The sequence below is a fragment of the Schistosoma haematobium genome, chromosome 3 (assembly GCF_000699445.3).
Source record: "Schistosoma haematobium chromosome 3, whole genome shotgun sequence".
NCBI lineage: Eukaryota > Metazoa > Platyhelminthes > Trematoda > Strigeidida > Schistosomatidae > Schistosoma > Schistosoma haematobium.
In genome coordinates, this window is record NC_067198.1 from 46,053,705 (window position 1) to 46,074,893 (window position 21,189).

A 21,189-nucleotide genomic window follows, 5' to 3' on the forward strand; every position below is an offset into this window, starting at 1 on the left:
TGTATCTGCTGACGTTGCTCCACTGCGTAGTGGATTAGATCTTTAGGTCGAAGGCTCAGTGGTGTGGTTCCCTAAGCAAACCACCTGCTTCGGTTTGGGCACCCGGACAGTATCACAACCCTCACACAAATCAAGTGACTCATGTGGCGCATATATATTCAGTGCCCCTCTGTACCAATATTCATGTATTTAAATAATAATAAATAAATAAAACTTTTTCTATAAGGATAGCACCAAACATGAAATAGATCAATCTCATATGCTAGTGTTCCGTAAAGGTTCTTACTAATTTTTAATCATCTAACATTTCAGTAAACAATATATACAAATGTTATGAGAAAAAATGAAGAAAACTTTCTAGACATCAGGTTATGTTGTCATTATAGATCATTGCGGAAAAAATAGCGTTTTTTCCTGGTTGGCGTTTTGTTAGCGAGTTAGTTTTCTACGGGATAAGGTCGCCAACCCCATAGTCCAACCCTCCTCCCTTATCCGGGCTTGGGACTGGCAGTAGCCCCAGAGGGACTTCAGGTGGCTTATGTTTCATTGGGAGTAAAAGGCATAAGTAAGTGGAAAAAATAAAGTGATCAATCCAACTTAAAATTCATAAACAATATCAATTTTAGATTTTATCGAAAATAATAATTACTATCTTAGCAATAATTCCAACAACAACAACAACAACAAAAGAAAATATAGACAGATGGACACACAATGAACAGAGAGATATATATAAAACAAAACTATCATAATAGACATAGCAACTAAAATGTAAACACATGGACAAATTAAAGTCATATGACTATAGAATGGAATTGTTACATGTGATGTTTAGAATATGAGTAAAATTAAATAAAACCACATGGGGGAATACATTAAATTGTTTACGTTAAAACAAAATAAAAAAGTATACACTTATAACTTGTACTAATTCCCATTGTGTGTAATGAATTCTAACTCCGCCTGTAGCTCTTCTAGTGCGACTGCCGGTCCCAAGCCCGGGTAAAGGAGGAGGATTGGGCATGGGGTTAGCGACCCAATCCTGTAGAAAACTAACTAGCTAAAAAAACGCTAACCATAAATATAATGAATTCTACTATGATATAGTCTAATATATTAGGTTTGTTGTCAATATATGAGCATTGTCATTTTTATCAATCAACTGATGGATTTCAGAAATTATGGCATATATTTGACATAACTTCATTTCACTTTATGGAATAATATCTCTGTTTAGTTTCTAACTGTTAAACGATGATATATAAATATCCGGTGGTCAATCTGTTATGAAGACTATAATTCGGACACTCACTCCAATAAACATATTACCGACATCATTACTTAGTTTACACACAAACACAGACAGCTTTTATAGATGCTTGCAGTACGGTAATACAGATACATTATGAAAACTTTTAATACATTAAAACATGTAGAACTAGATTAGCTACATATCTATTACTTTAATAATCATACACCCAATTTCTAACAAGAAATTATGATCTATGAAAAAAGCAACTTCACAGTGTAAATAAATACGGACACATATGACTAGACAATATCACGTACAACATGACAATTATATGTAATGCAAACAGGACTCTCTTTCTCTCTCATTCAATAGTTGAGCCTTCTGTATCCATGCTGAGATTTCGTCACACACCAGACCAGTAGGGCTGATGAGAATCCCTAGATAAGGCCCCCAAATGACCTGGTATGGCCAAGAGTGGGGTGATCCCTCCATCTCGACATGCTCTCACATGAACACACGCACACAACCTCTGCCAGGGAAGTCCTACTCACTGCCTTCTCGTAGCGGGGGTGTAGTTTACGAAAATGAGAGGAAGAAGAGAGAATGTCCGGCGCTTTAACCGGCTCCCAAACCAACGGTGCACATGGGCTCCAGTATCCCGACGGAACAAATGGTGTATGAACCAACCGTTGGTCACCGGCTATCATAAGACTGCATCTCCTTACGATGCTCCACTGTCTTGTGGATCAGACCTTCAGGTCGAAGGCTCGGGGAGCGGCCCCCTAAGAAAACCACCTGGTTCCGTTTGGGCACCCGGGCAGTGTCACAGCCCTCACACATATCGAATGAGATTTGTGTGGCGTATATGTATTTGGTGCCTCATTGTACAATATCTATGTGTTAAAATAAATAAATAAAATAACATTCAGTAGTTGCCCTAAATACATCAAATTTACATTCGAATCAAAATTTCATTTCCTCGATGTTTCATTAAATAGAAGACAAGATGGTACATTACGGAAGGTCGATATAACGAAAACCAACTTGGAATGGATTATATACCAATAGTTACGGCTGGATCCCTTTAAATAGAAAGAGAAAACTAATTCAATCTTTATCATCAACGGTTAAGTGAAAATGCTCGGATAATATGATAGACGATAAACTAGCCAAACTCGACAAATATTTCTTAAGAACGGCTATCCATTCAGCTTTGTTGACCGGTACATCAGACCTAGATTACAATCTACAAGACCTCACACCGTTCCTGGGAACTCTCCATGAAAATCAAGTTCAAGGGAAACATCACTGTGGAAATTTTGATGAATCACCTACAGAAATCTCCGGGAAAGCTTTTCATACCACCAAGCTTCGAATTGTCTTTTCCAACCGTCCCATCATCCGTCGATGTGTCAAGGATAAATCCTCGTATTGGGTCACGTCAATCTGTTTAGAAATTCACCTGCTCTTATGAAACAGGTTACATCGACCACACAAAGCAAGCGCTCCCCACACCTATCTCCAAACATAATCCTGAGTAGCTTACGGAAGGTTAACGTAAAACAATCAACACTTCAATATTAAAACAATCTGTGAACTTCAGTCACATCGCCTTACTTGGTATGTTCTTTCAAATTATCTGAACTGCCAAAAGATTTGGCTCGATATCAGCGTTAATTATTAACATAAACACTGCAGAAGCACAAGCAATCCATCTTCTCGAAAGTGAAATCTGTGGGCAAAGGAGACACATGAAATCCATCATTCTTTCATGCAGCTAACACTTTATTGTAACGAACGGCTATTTCATTTTATTACATCCTTCTAAAGTCTTGAATATTAATTTTAATGATTAGTTATCAAAACATGCACGTTTCTAAGTCACTCTTCCTATACTCGTCAACTGAAAAATCATTCCCCCTAAAATAAATTCCATCTTAACAACAATATCAACAAGGAGAAACACCAATCTGAAACACAACAACACACCAAATATTATTGTCTAGAAGTTTGGTTTGTGGACATCTAGAAAATCCCAGACGCTTGCACAAACGTCTTAATCAAATGTGTATACCGATACTGGACACTACAGTCACGTACAAGCATACCCTCAAACATTTCCCACGGCTTAGTACCAACAGTTTTGTCTAACGATGACAAACACCCAAATAAACAGCGATATTAAAACAATTTGAGAGAAAATCGTAGGATTTCAAATCCGCTACATTTTCAAACTTGGACACCATACTGTATCATTTAGATGAGGGGAAAACCCCACTATTCCAAAGAAAAAATAAATATATTTACTTACATAATTCAGGTACATAAACATATGCATTTAATTAATTACGCAAATAAGTGGCTGAATACATAAATAAAGAAGCTATACAAATCATAGTAAAATTAACAAAGATTATTGTTACCAGTCATACTGACACTGGCAAATTACATCATAAAGACAGTTTCACCACAACACAGAAATAAAACTCCAACACACACACATATACACGAACTGTTCATCATCATCAATCTACCAGATACACATTCAGTAGACATATTAATATCCCATAAATACTGACGAGGACAAAGATAATGACAACAGAAAATCATTAAAAAATTAGTCAATCCATCAGCACACAAAGTATGTACACAAACAAACAGACACACACAAACACAAAGTCAATGTGATGAGGAGGATGAAGAAGTAGAATGTCAGTAGTTTGCCGGCTGTTTTTGTTGAGATGAGAAGGCAAAATCAAATCAAAGCTAAGAAAGGAGAAGTATGACAAAATGCATAAATGTCATCACTAAGAAAATGAAAACAACAAGTCCCCTTCATCATATCAATCATGAGTTGTTAGTCAGCGTAGTTGTCGTTGCTGATACCGTTGGGCTATGATTGACGGCAGTGTGTGTGTTGGTGTTGGTAGTAGGGGTGATGGGGATCGGAGTACTCGGTGTGGTTGACATTGTCGTCGCTGTTGTCGCCGCCGCCACCGGCGCAGCTGTTGTTGTAGTAGTCGTTGTCGTTCGATGTACCGGATCATGAGCGAATAGTGGAAAATCATTAGGCACTGGGATTAGTGGAACATAATTAGCTGGAATGTCTTTGAATACATCCACAACACCAATACAATCGATATTCGACGCCAATGTTTCACGCGTTTTCATTTCCCAATCAAGTTTCTGCACCATCATTAGTGACTCAGCCTCATGAAGTTGTCGACAGAGTAATTTCTTCTAAATACAAAAATGTACAAGCAAAAACACAGATGAGAGTGAGAGGAGGACACCATGAACAGATATAAAATAACGCACTTAGTGTTGTTGTTACACTCTCTACAGTACACACGCACCGATCGATCCGCAACGTCTTCACATACACAACCAAGCTTCATCCGACATCTGTAACACCCCAGTCACAGAGTCGTAAAATTCTACCCCTAGACTCAGTTAACAGAGTGTAGAAATTTCATCCATAAAGTATTCTTACTGACTGAATTAACCTTTCATCTGCCAAGTGACATAGTGAGCCAATCAGAAGTGGCCAACCCAAAAGCTCATTCAATCATATTCAGAACTAATATGGAGGACTAGTATATATCACTCGTTAAGAAATGGATTGATTTTCTACGGGATATATAAAAGTGAGTATTTGTGCATATCATTCGGTAGGGCAAAGTACTTTCCCGTCCAATCATGTATTTTCGCTTAAGTAAGCCCTAACTTGGAATCCTGAAGGGAGGCGGAAAAGAGGAAGGCCAAAGAACGCATTACGTCGGGAAATAAAAGCAGATATGGAAAGGATGAATAACAACTGGAAGGAGCTGGAAAGGATTGCACAGGACAGGGTTGGATGGAGAATGCTGGTGAGCGGCCTATGCCCCTTCACGAGGAGTAACAGGCGTTAGTAAGTAAGTAAGGGCAAAATACTTTCCCGTCCAATCATGTTTTTTCGCTTAAGTAGGCAGGTCGAGAGTTAGTATGTACCACGTCGTGTATCAAAATCAGATTTCCGACACTGTCCATCATTACAAGAAAACACCTTATTTACTTATAGGTTAACACTGTTTATATGGTAAATGCTCATTTACATAGTCTCATTTCATTGTCAAGATGCTTGACTTTGTCGTTTATATCAATATTCCCATTCATTCATCGTACCTGACAAATTCCTTCATGTTCTTATTTCACCGCAAAACAACTTCAACCATATTAATCAACCAACCATCAGTTTGACTTCAAAACGTTCAGAATTATCAGGTAACTTCACAACCCCCAAATAAATGACTATCAAATGATGCTTCAGCTCACCTTTTCATTCTGAAATGTATCGATAATGTCTTGAAGCCAACCGATAAATGTACGAGGGGTGAAACGATCGCGTATATTCTCTTCTTCCTGTAAACACACCAAAACATACACACAAAATTACAGAATATGTACATATATAAACAGATAATACAACAATGTAAAAAGGTACCTATGATGAATAGCAACTTACAATCATAAATACTATTTCATCTGCTTCAATTGCACACAACTGATAAAGCCCACAGTTCAAACAATCGACAAGCAAATTTCAAACAAATAAACAATGTTGCTTTTATGCAACATCCACACCACCACCACCACCACCACTACAAATATACAACTACAATAACACTGTAAATCACCAACTAAGTATGCACACTCATGCACGCTGTCTTCAGCCAAACCGTTGTTCATAATACATAGGAGAATTAGCTCGTACAGTAGGTAGGTAATACTCTCTACCATCAGATGTCTCATACTGCACTACTACACGGAGTGAGCTGATCCCCATATCAACAATCCAAAAGATTTAATCTCAACAAAACAACGTTCAACAAACCATCAGCATTCTTCTTCTCATTCACAACATGTACAATCGAATACAGTGAACAATTAACTTGCTCGGACAGCAGCAAAACAAAATTACGTTTAGAAAACCATAATACACAACAAAATCCAGTTGTGAAAATTACTCAATTCAACTAACTACATAGCCAAAGAACATCAACAACAGTCATACACAACAACACAACACACAGTTGACGATAAAATTCAAAACAAAACAACCACTCATAGCAACAAGTAGAAGTCACAAAGACAACACTATTCGCGATTGTTCACATTGAAGCATACTTTGTAACTACTAATACGACTACTACTCATTAACAATTACACAATTTCACAAGAAACAAGATTAGTAAACAGAAAATTCAACCGGATAAACGAATCCGAATGTACTGCTCAAAAAATACACCATGATGGTTCTCAATTATCGATCAGCATCATCATGGTATCAAATTTTTCCTCCTCGAATGCTTCATAAAAATGTTTAATACGCTTTATGTAGCCCAATTTATGGCGCACTATTGTGCTTAGCTATTCCTTCTGTGGTGCTAATAATCATTATTACAATATAATAGTTAGAAAAATATATGATGCAATATCTTCCACATGAACAGTTTCTTACAACCAATCAAATATGGTACGAAACACTCGGGTATTCATAGTTCTTAGTGAAAAAGAAAATAATCACTAAAATCATCCAATCCGCATGCAGTGGTTTTTAGCATTTGTTCAGTCGGGAAGCCACACGTCGACATCCTAGAATGTTCTTCCAAAAGACGATTAGATGGAATGTCTTCGGCTTCCTTGAGTTCACCGAGAGCCATCTACACAGTGGGGAACACCAATTTATTGTCTAATGTAAAATTACAGAGTTCTTTCGTGAAATGTGAAAACCATACATTTCTCCACCATATCAAATAGTTCATTTGCGAATACTCCATCAATCAGCCTCTACATCCTTCATGATTGTTCCACTTCCCAATTCCTCCATATTTCTCTTTCTCTTCAGTTCTTCAGTTCAATCTTCCCTACCTTCTGCTATCAGACATTTCATATCTGAATGTTGTTACAACACACTAATTACGTCTGTCGACATAAGTAGCATACACCACAAATGTACATATGAGTCGACAAACACAACATATGCGCCTACACATATTTTAAACAGTGGAGAGCAGCATTTCAACAAAATCGTTCTCCGTTTTGCAGTGGAATAAGGATCTTTATCTCATTAAAAGACCACAATCTCACAATACATTATGTCAACAGTAGTAACGATAACAACGAAGTTAAGAAACATACAGAAAACTCCAAAAACCAAGTGACATACGAACTCAGCTTTACAAAACAATACACGGAAAACTAAACAAACCTACTCAACACAAGTCGATCACTTTGAAAACATTCTTTACAAACTCCCAGCACCAACACATAAATCTTGGCTTCACAACACACACACACACACACTGCATACATACAAAACTAACATAAACCATATCACGAACAGATGATAAATATAAAGGATTGACAACATCTCATCACCTTCCAATATTCATATTCACATTTCCGACTAATATGACAACACATCACTGATTCGTTTCATAAACTCGAATTACATAAACATAAACAAATAAAAAGAAGAGAAAACAAATATACTACTATTACTCACTCGATTCTCTAATTTCCCAACTGGTGGAATATACGTCAAATCATTATAGGATAATATTGAACAAAACGAATATGGTTTCGATTGATTGGCCACTGCTAAAGCACCACGTGTTTGAGCACGTAAAACAGCTTGTTCTGCGCCCAGTTGTAAGTGTTCCTTCAAACAATAATAAAAGGCTAGAAAAAGTCAGCTGAAATAAACATTCAGTGTATTTCATACAAACATTTGTCATTACCATAAGCATACAGATCTGAAATCAACTAATGATTATGAAAATTACAATTCAAATGAAAAAACGTTGGCAAAATAATCCACAAATATCAACATTACGTTAATTCCGTACCAATTTACCCATCATTGACATACAAATACAGTCTATTCTCTTGTCCATACAACAAAATAAAACATTTCACATTCATCAAAACCATTTTTACAACAGTGAACAGTTTAAATTCACTTGGTATTGTTTGGCTTATATCTTCCTATTGAGGTTTGAGACTGCAACTGATCAGCCTGTTATTGGCATATGCGCATACCGTGCGTATGCCTCGATATTGCTTTAATTCACAAGCTTTTTGTAAGCAATGATGGACAGTGGCTAGCAGTGGAATCTAGGACGCGTGTTTCGTGGACAGTTTATTCCCTACTGCTCTCGTCGTCAACGATCTCCAAGTCACGCTTACTATATGTCATATCTTTTACTTTAACAACTCTGTCGTCATTCAAATCCACACACACAACACAATGCTTAAATCCCTACTACTAAGTATTGACAAAATATTTCACTTTCAATCACTCTATTTCTAATCATGCCCACACACAAAATACGCATCCAACACAGTAAATACCAACACTTACTCGTTCTGATTGGTGTTTCAATGCCTGAGCATAGCGTTCTTCTTCTTGTTCATTGAATAATTCCACAAACGTCGCTTCCAAATGACTCGGTGCTGACTACATGATAAACAAATAAGACAAACAAATCGATTAATAAACAACTCACAAAAAAACAAACAACGTCCTAAATGACTCATAGAATAAACTGCCTCAATGTTTACACATCTCATTCATGGCTGGAATAACCACTAAATCGTAAAACATCACAATGTTTCAGTCTTCACTTACTCATTCTAGTACATAACTTGACAATCAAGGTCACCCTAATAGTTAACAGTGTAGACACTCATCCATGAGTGAGTGCAATCACACAACAGGTCATACAGCTCACTGGAATGATCAATTAGTCACATATCATCAACGTAGTTGGGACCTCCACACAAACCTCTGTTTTTAATTAGATTCTCATCATGGCTCTACACTAATATATATCACTTACAATAATGAAATAGTACTCGTTGAGTAGTTATGTTACAGAATAATTGTATAATGACACATTAATTATAAAATAATATTGAGTAATTGAAAGGAAGGAGATCATAGTAATCAAAGTAACCAATCGAAAATTTGAACAGTTACTGCAATGCACAATATACAAAAAGAGGGGACTAACAGAATATTTTGATGAAAGGTCAGTATCATTGTAGTTATGTAAGAATCTAGAGACGATTGTTGAGAATATGTAAAAATACAAAAGTGGAAGAAATTGGAAAATAGTTCAAATATTTTTGAAGGAAAGGGTTACAAAAAAGTTCAGCTACAAATTCACTCCTATACCGATAGACAAAGTGGTGAGAATGGTTGCACAAATCTCTTTCGGATGTAAAGGTTTAGTTTATAAACATGGATTCCGATGGCTTCAGTGATATGCAACAGACGAACTCGTAAACCATATGGTAAATTTGATGGAATATAGTAGATAACCTTAAAAGTTTTATTCAAGTTAATTTGATGACATGTGTCCACAAAGTCAGCGGGAGTAGAACTCTTAACTATTCTTATCTGTCCTTTGCTCAACCAACACGTACCGTCCTCTGCAATACGATAACGGACTTGCCGAATTGTACACCCTACATAACTGGTTTCACAGAAGTAGTTGAACTGGTAAATACACATGGATGTGGTGAATTCAGGTAGTCCGTCTTTATTATGAACCAGTTTTAAAAAACACAAACATACACACTTCAGGTAGAAAAACAAATTAGATCGAACAATAAACACTTACGAATGACAATGAGAAACTCAAGTCGCCAAATATCACACCATATTCAACAAATTAACATTATAAATCACCTTCATCAAACAAAATAGTATTTACAACTACTACAAAGCCAATAATTATCGTTTAAATACAACCAATACTGCCACTATCACTACACAACATTCACTCATTACTAAAAAACAATGCAGAAAATAACTAAAAAACTTACACGTTTCACATATGTAGCAAATGAGAGTTGATTAGCCAATAGGTAATTACGAGTAACCAACAGGTAATCTTGATAACCACAAGGTGCTTTCGGATGGACCTTCACCAGATTATTGACAAGTTCACGCAACTGTTGTAGTAGTGTAGTTGATTGCATCAAAACAAGCCATGCAAAGAATTTACAAATCTCATTAGTACAGCTAAGTCATACATAAGGAGTTAAATTTATCCAAATATATTTCACTCAAAACAAAGCAATCATTACAATATTTCTGTTAACACTTCCCCAGCAAACATTACACTATTACAAATACTACTACTGATAATACAATACTACTTAAATGTATCCCCATTCAACAACCAACCAACCAGTCAACATTCATTATCAATAATACTAACTGACTGAAACCACTTACATTCTTGTTCAGTTCAGCAGCTTTGTCATATGGATTTTGAAATTTCAACAACTCAACATCTTTACGATCTTCATCTCCAGGAGCAGAGGGACAAAATAAATAACTCATATCACAATCTGCTTCACTATAGCATCCACTTATCTGTTCCGCTAATGACGATGATGATGGAGTTGATGTTGCTATTCCTGCTACACCTACTGTTGTTGTTACCACCGTCGTCACTCCTACTTCGGAGACTGATGACACGACATTCACATCATTCGATCCATCCATATTCAATGTCACAACTGACACAGCAGTTCCACACATCTCTGGTTTCACATCCACTTCCATTTTGTTGCTGTTATCATTGTCAGTAGTGGTAGTAGTAGTAGTAGTAGTATTAGTAGGAGTAGGAGTATGAGTATGAGTGGTAGTAGTAGCAGTAGTATTAGTAGAAGAAGAAGTGGTGGTAGACGATGTAACAGAATATCCTCCTTCCATTTCAGAAACACAAGTCATATGCACATCAGTACTATCTTTATCCGTCAGCACTGTAGACTGAGAGCTCCCGACAGACACCTTCTTCTCTTCATTATCCATATAACTGTCACTTTGAGAAGAAGCAGTCACAGTTGAACAACCATGTGTATCTTCAATCACATCCATGTTTGCAACAGCATTTGAAGACAACGACACATTAGAAGATTCAGTTGACGAACCAGCATGAACAGTTGTTACAGGTGAATTATTTGCATTTGCTGTCCCAATTCCACCACCACTACGACTCTGGTGACTGATATTCTCATGATTTGTCACAGTATCCGAACGAGAACGAAGTTTACGCTTCTTAATCGGAGTAGCGTCATCCGCTAAATAGAGAAAAAATAGTGTCATCAACGTACATCAATTACATTCTACAAAACTGATAGAAAACATCACCACAATCTCACTGACTTTATGATCACTATTCACAGATGAGTTTTATACTCCAGAATGCTTCCATAAACGATGTACGACTTCCTAACATAGAATCGAAGCTGTTACCAAGCTTCCCATCAATCACTTGTTTCTTTCCAATAAACACCAAAATGAAATGTTCAAGAAAAATAAAGTCTTACTCACTTTCGGTTTTATGTGAGCTACCTTTCTGTAGTATTTCACCACTTCAATTACATTATTTTTACCTTGGCAATTTATTCTCACAATATTCTTGTGTCATTATGTGTGATGATGATGACGATGCATTTTCTAATGCCCTATAGTACCAAAGATTGGCTGACCAACTGACTGAGTTATACATTTTTCACATATTCACATAATCAAATAGAAATTAAACCCTTTTGGCAACAGACCAATGTGCATGTATTAAACTCGAGATTATTACAAAATTGAACCATTCATCCATCCATTACACTACAAACATCAATCAATCAACACGACCATTGTTGCTACCTTGAAGTGGTGGTCGCGCTCGCCTATCGTAATGAAGCAACCGAGCTATACTGGCTGGAACAATCGTTCCTCAAGGTCCTACCATGTCAGACAAGTCAGTTGAAGAGTGGTAAGACGAAAGGCAACAAACCCAAGGTCCGAAGGTAAAGTCGTACTGCTGATTGTACAGAGGTGTGGCAGCAGTAAGGTGTTTCCTTCAGACAACTAGCACAACAGCGATGCTGCCTTCCCACAAGGAGGGGTGGGGTTAGAAAAGGTCGACCCTAAAAATGCACACCTCACCTTATCCCACGGATATCCGTCTCCGGTGGTAAGGTCTCAACAAGTACGGAGCTAACACAAAAATTACCCATAAAAACGTCGTGTGTGACCGACCTCAAGCAGTTGTCCCTTGGGCACTGCGGTCACGCTCTCAGTTCACTAAGACCACCTCTAATCCAATTTCCTTTTCAGGTACCTCCAGAACAAACCTTCCACGGTGTGGGCAACCGGGAAGTGATAACCGCCCTCATACCTCCAACAGCACTCAAGACCATTGTATTCATAATCAACCTCCGTCTTCACTTCCTATTACTCCTCTTACATCGACTTTCACCTTTAAACTTCATTTTTCGACTTCCCCCTCAAGTGTCACCATAGCCAACGATTCTAGCGCTCAAAACACTGTCCCAGATCTACTGAAACCTCGCTCCAAACTACATATTGGAGCCTTCAACGTACGCACCCTATGTCAAATCGATCAACAGGCTTCCTTGGCTAGAACCCTAGAATCTCGTACCATTGATGTACGCTGTGTCTCTGAAACACGCATACAGGGTCCCAGTGCGGTCATTCACTTGACCTCACCTCGGCAAAACGGAGAGCCAACGAGATACACCTTCCGTGTATCTGGTGACCCGATGGCCAGCTCTCGTGGACTGGCACGAGTAGGAATAGCACTAAGCATGAGGGCGGAACAAGCACTGTTAGAGTGGATCCCCGTTAACAGTCGTTTATGTGCTGTTCGGCTAAACGGCTCCGCAAGAACTCGGAAGGATAGGGACACACGTCGTTGCCTTTTGGTCGTTTCTGCCTACGCTCCCACCGACTGCAGCTCACATGAAATGAAAGATGAATTTTACAGAAAGCTATCTGAACTTCTTAAGAAAGCTAAACGTTCAGACATAGTACCCGTAGCCGGTGACTTTAATGCCCAGATAGGTAGTTTAAACCAAACAGAAAAGCATTTAGGTGGGTATTTTAGTATTCCGGCACAACGAACAGACAATGGTGATCGTCTGCTGCAACTGTGCTCAGACAATCGTTTATTTTTAGCAAACACAAATTTTAAGCATAAGGAGAGACATCGTCTAACATAGCGACCCCTACACCAAACCAACGATGAACTCAAATAGACCATATTGCCATCAGTCATACTTGGAGAGGGTCGGTTGAAGATTGTCGCTCATTCTGGAGTACCTGCTTGGACTCCGACCACGTCCTAATACGGGCACGCATCCACTTGCGCCTCACTGGACGCAAAAAAGACCCACTAAAAAGACCCATTAGAACTGAATTGATTAGCGAGAAAACCAAAAGTAGGTTCCAGGAACAACTGAGGTCACAATTAGGTAGTTCTGAAAACGAGGCTGACCCAGATGTTGCTTGGAAAGATATACAAACAGCTGTGGAAACAGCAGTGACATCTATCAGTGATTTAAACCACAGAGTTACAAAGAACCAATGGATTTCCTCTAGGTCTATTGCACTGATGGATTCTCGTAAACTCATCCCATCAGGCTCTGAACACGATGAAGAGCGACAACAAATCAGATCTAGGTTAACCAAAAGTATAAGGAATGACCGTGAGCAGTGGTGGATAACGAAAGCAAAAGAGATGGAAAAGGCGGCGGCTATAGGGAACACAAGACAGCTCTACAGACTAATAAAAGAAACTGGAATTAATAAGTCAAGTGTAAGTCACAATATTTCGGAAAAAGACGACACTCTCATCTGCTCCCAGTCCAGACGTTTAAAACGATGGGTGAAACATTCCAGAGAACAGTTCAGCTGGCCTTCAGCTACTCTACAACTACCCTCCATTCCCAGACAGTGTGAATGGAACATTGAAGTAGGTCCCCCAACTCTAGCTGAAATTCAAAAGGCTATAGCTAATATGAAACGAGGAAGGGCAGCTGGTCCAGATGGATCGGCTTCAGAGGTCTTTAAGGATGGTGGTCCAATTTTAGCAATTACTTACTTACTTACACCTGTTACTCCTCGTGAAGGAGCATAGGTCGCTCACCAGCATTCTCCATCCAACCCTGTCCTGGGCAATCCTTTCCAGCTCCTTCCAGTTGTAATTCATCCTTTTCATATCTGCTTCTATTATCCGACGTAATGTGTTCTTTGGCCTTCCTCTTTTCCGCTTCCCTTCAGGATTCCAAGTTAGAGCTTGCCTCGTGATGCAGTTTGACGATTTGCGTAATGTATGTCCTATCCATTTCCATCGTCTTTTCCTAATTTCCTCTTCAGCTGGAAGTTGGTTTGTTCTCTCCCACAGAAGGCTATTGCTGATGGTATCCGGCCAATGGATGTTGAGTATCTTGCGTAGACAGCTATTTATAAATACTTGTACTTTCTTGATTGTGGTTGTTGTAGTTCTCCAAGTTTCAGCTCCATACAGTAGAATTGCCTTGACGTTCATATTGAAGATTCTCACTTTGATATTGGTTGAAAGTTGTTTTGAGTTCCATATGTTCTTCAATTGTAGGAATGCGGCCCTTGCTTTGCCAATCCTCGCCTTTACGTCTGCATCTGAACCTCCATGTCTATCGACGATGCTTCCCAGATATGTGAAGGATTCTACATCTTCCAGAGTTTCGCCATCAAGGGTGATTGGATTGCTGTTCTCCGCTTTGAATTTGAGGACCTTGGTTTTCCCTTTGTGTATGCTGAGGCCTACTGATGCAGAGACTGCTGCTACATTGGCTATCTTTATCTGAATCTGTTCACGTGTACGTGATAGGAGGGCTAGGTCATCTGCGAAGTCCAGATGGTCTAATTGGTTCTGAGCTGTCCATTGTATTCCGTGTTTTCCTTCAGATGTCGAGGTCTTCATAATCCAGTCGACCACCAGAAGAAAGAGGAAGGGAGAGAGTAAACAGCCTTGTCTGACTCCAGTCCTTACTTGGAATGCATCTGTCAGCTGTCCTCCATGCACTACTTTGCACTGTAGTCCGTCGTATGAGTTCCGGATAATATTGACAATCTTCTCAGGAACTCCGTAGTGTCGAAGAAGTTTCCATAATGTCCTCCTATCTACACTGTCGAATGCCTTTTCATAATCAATGAAGTTGATGTATAGTGACGAGTTCCACTCAACTGATTGTTCGACGATGATCCGTAGTGTTGCAATTTGGTCTGTGCACGACCGATCCTTACGGAATCCAGCTTGTTGATCTCGAAGTTGGGCATCTACTGCATCCTTCATCCGGTTCAGCAACACCCTGTTGAAGACTTTCCCTGGTATTGACAGTAGTGTAATGCCTCTGTAGTTTTCACATTTGCTCAGATCTCCTTTCTTTGGAATCTTGATGAGGTGTCCTTCTTTCCAGTCCATCGGCACTTGTTCCTCCTCCCAAATCTTTTTGAATAGAGGGTAAAGCATGCTTGTGGTTACTTCGACGTCTGATTTCAGTGCTTCAGCTGGTATGTTGTCGGGTCCTGCTGCTTTCCCGTTCTTGATTTGTCTGACGGCCATTCTAATTTCTTCCGTCGTTGGTGGATTGACATCTATAGGAAGATCTGTGTGTGCTGCTTCGATGTTCGGTGGATTCATTGGAGCCGGCCTATTCAGGAGTTCCTCGAAGTATTCTACCCATCTGTTTCGCTGTTGTTGAATTTCAGTGATTGGCTTGCCTTCTTTGTCTTTGACCGGCCTCTCTGGTTTACTGTATTTCCCTGATAGTTTCTTCGTTGTATCGTAGAGCTGTTTCATATTTCCTTCTCTAGCAGCTTTTTCTGCCGTCGTTGCTAATTCTTCCACGTATTTCTTCCTGTCGGCTCTAATGCTCCTCTTCACTTGCTTGTTTGCTTCTATGTATTCAGCTTGTGCTTGGACTTTCTCTGCTCGTGTTCGGCTGTTGTTAATTGCTGTCTTCTTGTTCTTCCTTTCTTTGATCTTGTCCAGTGTTTCTATAGAGATCCATTCCTTATGATGGTGTTTCTTTAGGCCCAGAACCTCTTGACACGTTGAAGTCAATGTTTCTTTGATGCCTTTCCAGTTGTCCTCCATGGTGGTTTCTTCTTCCTTCAGTAGATCTTGAAAGGCTTGGAACCTGTTGTTGAGAGCTATCTTGAATTCATTGAGTTTGTCAGTATCTCGAAGGAAGGCTGTATTGAACCTTTGTATTGCTGTTTGTCCACTTGTCCAGTTCTTTTTTAGCTTCAGTTTTAAATTGGCTACAACTAGGTGGTGATCTGAAGCTACGTCAGCTCCTCTCCTGGTTCTCACATCTTCCATTGTCCTTCGGAATTTTTTTTTGATGCAAATATGGTCTATTTGGTTCTCTGTAGTGTGGTCCGGTGAGATCCATGTAGCCTTGTGTATACGTTTGTGTGGAAATATTGTGCCTCCTATGACCGATTTGCTGAATGCACATAGATTTGCAAATCTTTCTCCATTTTCGTTTCTCTGTCCCAGTCCATGTTGTCCCATAATATCTTCATATCCAGTGTTGTCTATTCCGACCTTGGCATTTAGATCTCCCATCAGAATGGTGAGGTCCTTTCTTGAGCATTTCTCTATGATTGACTGCAGCCGCTCGTAGAATTGATCTTTAATGTCGTCGTTGCTATCATTGGTGGGTGCATAACATTGGATAATATTCATTAAGATCCCCTCCTTCTTTGTTTTGAATGATGCTTTGATGATTCTGGATCCGTGGGATTCCCATCCTACAAGTGCATTTCGTGCTACTTTGGACAGCATTAGAGCAACTCCCTGTGTGTGTGGAGCATTTTCCTCTTCGTGACCGGAGTATAGCAGCATCTCTCCCGTAGCTAGCCTTTTCTGTCCAGCTTGAGTCCAGTGGGTTTCGCTGATTCCCAGTACTGCCAAGTTGTATCTCCTCATTTCCGTTGCTATTTGGCTGGACTTCCCGGTTTCCCACATTGTTCTAACGTTCCATGTACCTATAAAAATTTTTGCTCTGGTTGTTAGAAGGGGCATCGGCCTCGTGGCTTCCGAAGGAATTCGGCTTTCACCATGAAGCGTCATAATTCTTCTAAATGAAGACCTTCTAACTCTCAGGGCAGAGTTAAAATGGTTTGAATTATTTTTTCTGGTAAGCGTTTTTTTAGCGAGTTAGTTTTCTACGGGATGGGGACGCTAACCCCATGCCCAACCCTCCTCCTTTACCCGGGCTTGGGACCGGCAGTAACTCTAGAAGAGCTACAGGCGGAGTTAATTTTAGCAATTAGGTTGATTAATATTTTAGCTAAGATCTGGCAATTAGACGTTATTCCATCTGACTGGTCACAATCACTTATCGTCCCAATATATAAGAGAGGGTTAAAATCATCCTGTGACAACCATAGAGGGATTAGTTTAACTAATATAGTATCTAAAATACTAGCCTCGATAATTATCAGACGCCTAACTAAGACTCGTGAACTGCAAACACGAGAGAATCAAGCTGGCTTCAGACCTGGTCGTGGCTGCATCGATCGCATATTCACCATTCGTCAGGTTCTAGAACATAGGCATACTTATCGTCATCCGACAATGGTGGTCTCTTTTGACTTAAAAGCAGCATTTGAATCTGTAGGCCGCGAGATTCTGTGGCAGCGTCTGTCGTTGAAAGGCGTACCTCAGAAATACATAAACCTTGTGAAGGCTCTTTACTCGAACACTACTAGTCGAGTCAGAGCTTATGGCGAACTGTCATCTGCTTTTGCAACCTTAAGTGGTGTCCTTCAAGGCTGTCCACTTTGTCCATTTTTGTTTAACTTCATCATACACCTATTGATGGAAATAACATTGTCGTCTACTGAATTCTCGAGTATTGATCTCCTTCCAGGGGGTCCACTTATCGACTTAGAATACGCAGATGATATAGTCCTGTTTGGTGAGGACGCTGATAAAATGCAGAGTCTTTTGGTAGCACTGAGCAACAATGCCAGGATTTTTGGGATGCGTTGCTCCCCCACTAAATGCAAGTTGTTGCTTCAGGACTGGTCTGCGTCAACACCTGAACTAAGGATAGGGAGTGAAGTAGTCGAACGTGTTGACAACTTCACCTATCTTGGAAGTCTGATCAGCCCAAATAGGTTGGTGTCTGACGAAATCTCAGCACGGATTCAAAAAGCTCGCTTGACTTTTGCCAAATTACCTCACCTGTGGCGAAAGCGAGATATCCGTCTATCAATAAAAGGACGAGTATACTGCGCGGCAGTCCGTTCTGTTTTAATTTACGGCAGCGAAACATGACCATTAAGAGTAGAAGACAATCGTAAGCTACTAGTATTTGACCACAGATGCCTTAGAAATATTGCTGGCGTCTGTTGGGATCACTGGGTAAGTAATAGTGAGGTTAGACGCAGGGTATTAGGGAATGATGGTAAATCAGTTGATGAGGTTGTGAATCTCCATCGACTGAGATGGTTGGGCCACGTGTTACGTATATCCGAACACCGATTACCACGATGTACAATGCTAACCGGTGTTTGGGATGGTTGGAAGAAAGTTAGGGGTGGCCAAACCAAAACGTGGCATCAGTGCTTGAAGTCACTAACTTGTATTCTGAGCCATGTTGGTAAATGCAGACTACTTGGTTGGGGTCCGCGTGACTATCGTAACCAATGGTTGGAGACTCTTGGTGACAAGGCTCAGAATCGGTCACAGTGGCGTCGGTGTATACACTCTCTATCTTCCCTTAAACTAAGAGATTAAAATTGCTTCATATCTTTCTTTCTACGAACTAATTCTTTCTTCCTGTACTATATCCTTATATGCAATCTTTCTTTTATATATTACCACCTCTGAATTAACTACTTTTATGAATCCGGTGTCCATCTTGTTGTGTTAATGAGGTATGGCAACTTGGACCGATGCATATATGTGCCTGGTTCTACATTGTAGCTGACTGATTGACTGACTGACTGAATCAACACCAATAAAAGCAAAACTATGAATATAATCTAGTTACTAGACGATCACTTCTTTGCTGTCGCGTCTCACCAACTTAATACAGGGTAATTCATAAGTCCCAAACTTTATAGTACTAATGACACATACAAAAATCTTCCATCACACTCCTCTTTCTACCTCATCAAATCAACACCAATTTCTTCTACAATTCGTCACAAACTGTTTCCTGTCAGTAAACAGGAATCGGAATCAAAACATTACAAACACTGAACTAACAAAATGCTTACTGTGACGTTCCTTTTCTTCTTTTTCACGTTGAGCAGCTGTATGTGAACGTAATGTACGCCCACTACGATGTCGATGAGTATCCTACAACATCAATACATGAAGAACGAAATAATCAGACAAATTGAAACAGATTCATACTAAATGTAACAAATCAAAGTGGAATTTCACCTTCAATCGAGTTCATCACCGAATGAAGGGGGCAGAGAGAGTTCAGTCAACCACAAAATATACAACAGGTTCATTCCATTAACAGTCAAAATCAACACAGGACACGAACAATGATAACAGTTATCAACACATCAACACAACATTCAAACCACTACAGTCTGTCTGAATTTATCACACATGCATTAAAAATTTAACTTTTGATGAAGTCGGAAATCTTCCATACAACTCAACAGTCCATCCTAAGCAACAACAATATCAATATATTGTTGACCAATGCTGGACTATGAAAATAAAGGACGCAATCATACGATCTGCGTGATGACTGTTCGCCGCATCCAATTATTAATGTAACCCTCATCCCGCACCGAATCACATCAATTCATCTCAGCTTTTTAGAAAACACACCAGCATTATGCTTCAGATTCATAATCAAAACCTACCAAAAACCAACTAAAACACTTACACATTTAGAATGCATAAATTTCTCCCGAAAGTTATTCTGATCAAATACCATCATCTACTTTCTCATCAATAGCTACATCGAACCACACTTCAGTACGTTCAGTCACAATTACAACATTCAAGTGACTAATACAACTACGTACATCAACAAACATACAAAAACACGTAAACTCACTTTTGACACTTCTCGATTACCATTATTCGTATTATTACTATTATTATTACTTCGATTGTGCGTGTGGTTGTTGTTGTTATTATTATTATTACTATTATTATTGCCACTCTTTCCATGACACTCACTCGTCTCCAGCGTATTATCCATCTTCACCCGATTAGCATTACTTGCATTACTACGATTGCTATTCATCTCAACAGTGTTAACACCACTCGTAATATTCACACTAGTGTTCATCCCAGCACTAGTGATACATGTTGATGGGGGAGTACAAGATATGGACAACTCTGTACTCGATTCGTCATGGTGTACATTCGTTGCAACAACATGATCACAAGACTTAGATAACTTCTCATGATAGCTAGAATATTGATCGTGCACAGTTTCGGTAGTGCCGGTAGCAGTAATGGTGGTAGTAGTACTACTGCCGCTGTTACCGTCGCCGATATTCTCCACGCTTGAACATGAAACTTTGTCAGGAACTGGAGCATTCAATGAAACGACACTCGTCGAAACCAGAGAAGAGACAGTGACTCCAACCTCCTTACCATCACTTTTGTTATTCACAGTCATCAAACCATCATCAGATACACGGGGTTTCACGTCGCATTTATCATTCATATTCGACTCATTAGTCCAATTATTCTCCACATTATTAATAGCATGAATTGCCGATCCACCACCAGTTGCTCCGACTGACATGCACGACGACGTCATTGATGATGACTCATCTCCAGAAGTACCCGAAGCAAATTTTATGCGTAAAGGAGGAACCTTCTGTGCCGAGATTTCTTCGCCTCCTGATGACTCTGAATGGCATGATGTAGACACCTGTCACAGAGAATTAACAGAAAAGAAAAAGCCCGTAGACACACGTGAATACAAACAACAAAATAATCATCATACTTCAAAATTCAGTAGGAAACTGTCTAAACTATAGAACGTGGCCCGACCATTGTTGCTACCTTGAAGTGGTGGTCGCGCTCGCC

The 21,189-nt window shown here is 39.4% G+C and overlaps 1 protein-coding gene across 1 annotated transcript in view; it reads right to left on the reverse strand.

Annotated features, from left to right (window-relative positions):
- Nucleotides 1–421: 421 nt before the first annotated feature.
- Nucleotides 422–21,189, reverse strand: part of MS3_00005897 (uncharacterized protein) — a 34,914-nt gene continuing 14,146 nt past the window's right edge. The window contains exons 6-13 of the mRNA XM_051213991.1: nucleotides 20,201–21,031; nucleotides 19,395–19,476; nucleotides 10,542–11,392; nucleotides 10,127–10,255; nucleotides 8,658–8,753; nucleotides 7,800–7,955; nucleotides 5,567–5,653; nucleotides 422–4,492 (exon numbers count right to left, since the gene is read on the reverse strand). Of these exons, the coding sequence (XP_051070011.1) occupies nucleotides 4,100–4,492; nucleotides 5,567–5,653; nucleotides 7,800–7,955; nucleotides 8,658–8,753; nucleotides 10,127–10,255; nucleotides 10,542–11,392; nucleotides 19,395–19,476; nucleotides 20,201–20,917 (2,511 nt within the window). The 5' untranslated portion in view covers nucleotides 20,918–21,031 and the 3' untranslated portion in view covers nucleotides 422–4,099. The remainder of the gene's footprint in view (nucleotides 4,493–5,566; nucleotides 5,654–7,799; nucleotides 7,956–8,657; nucleotides 8,754–10,126; nucleotides 10,256–10,541; nucleotides 11,393–19,394; nucleotides 19,477–20,200; nucleotides 21,032–21,189) is intronic.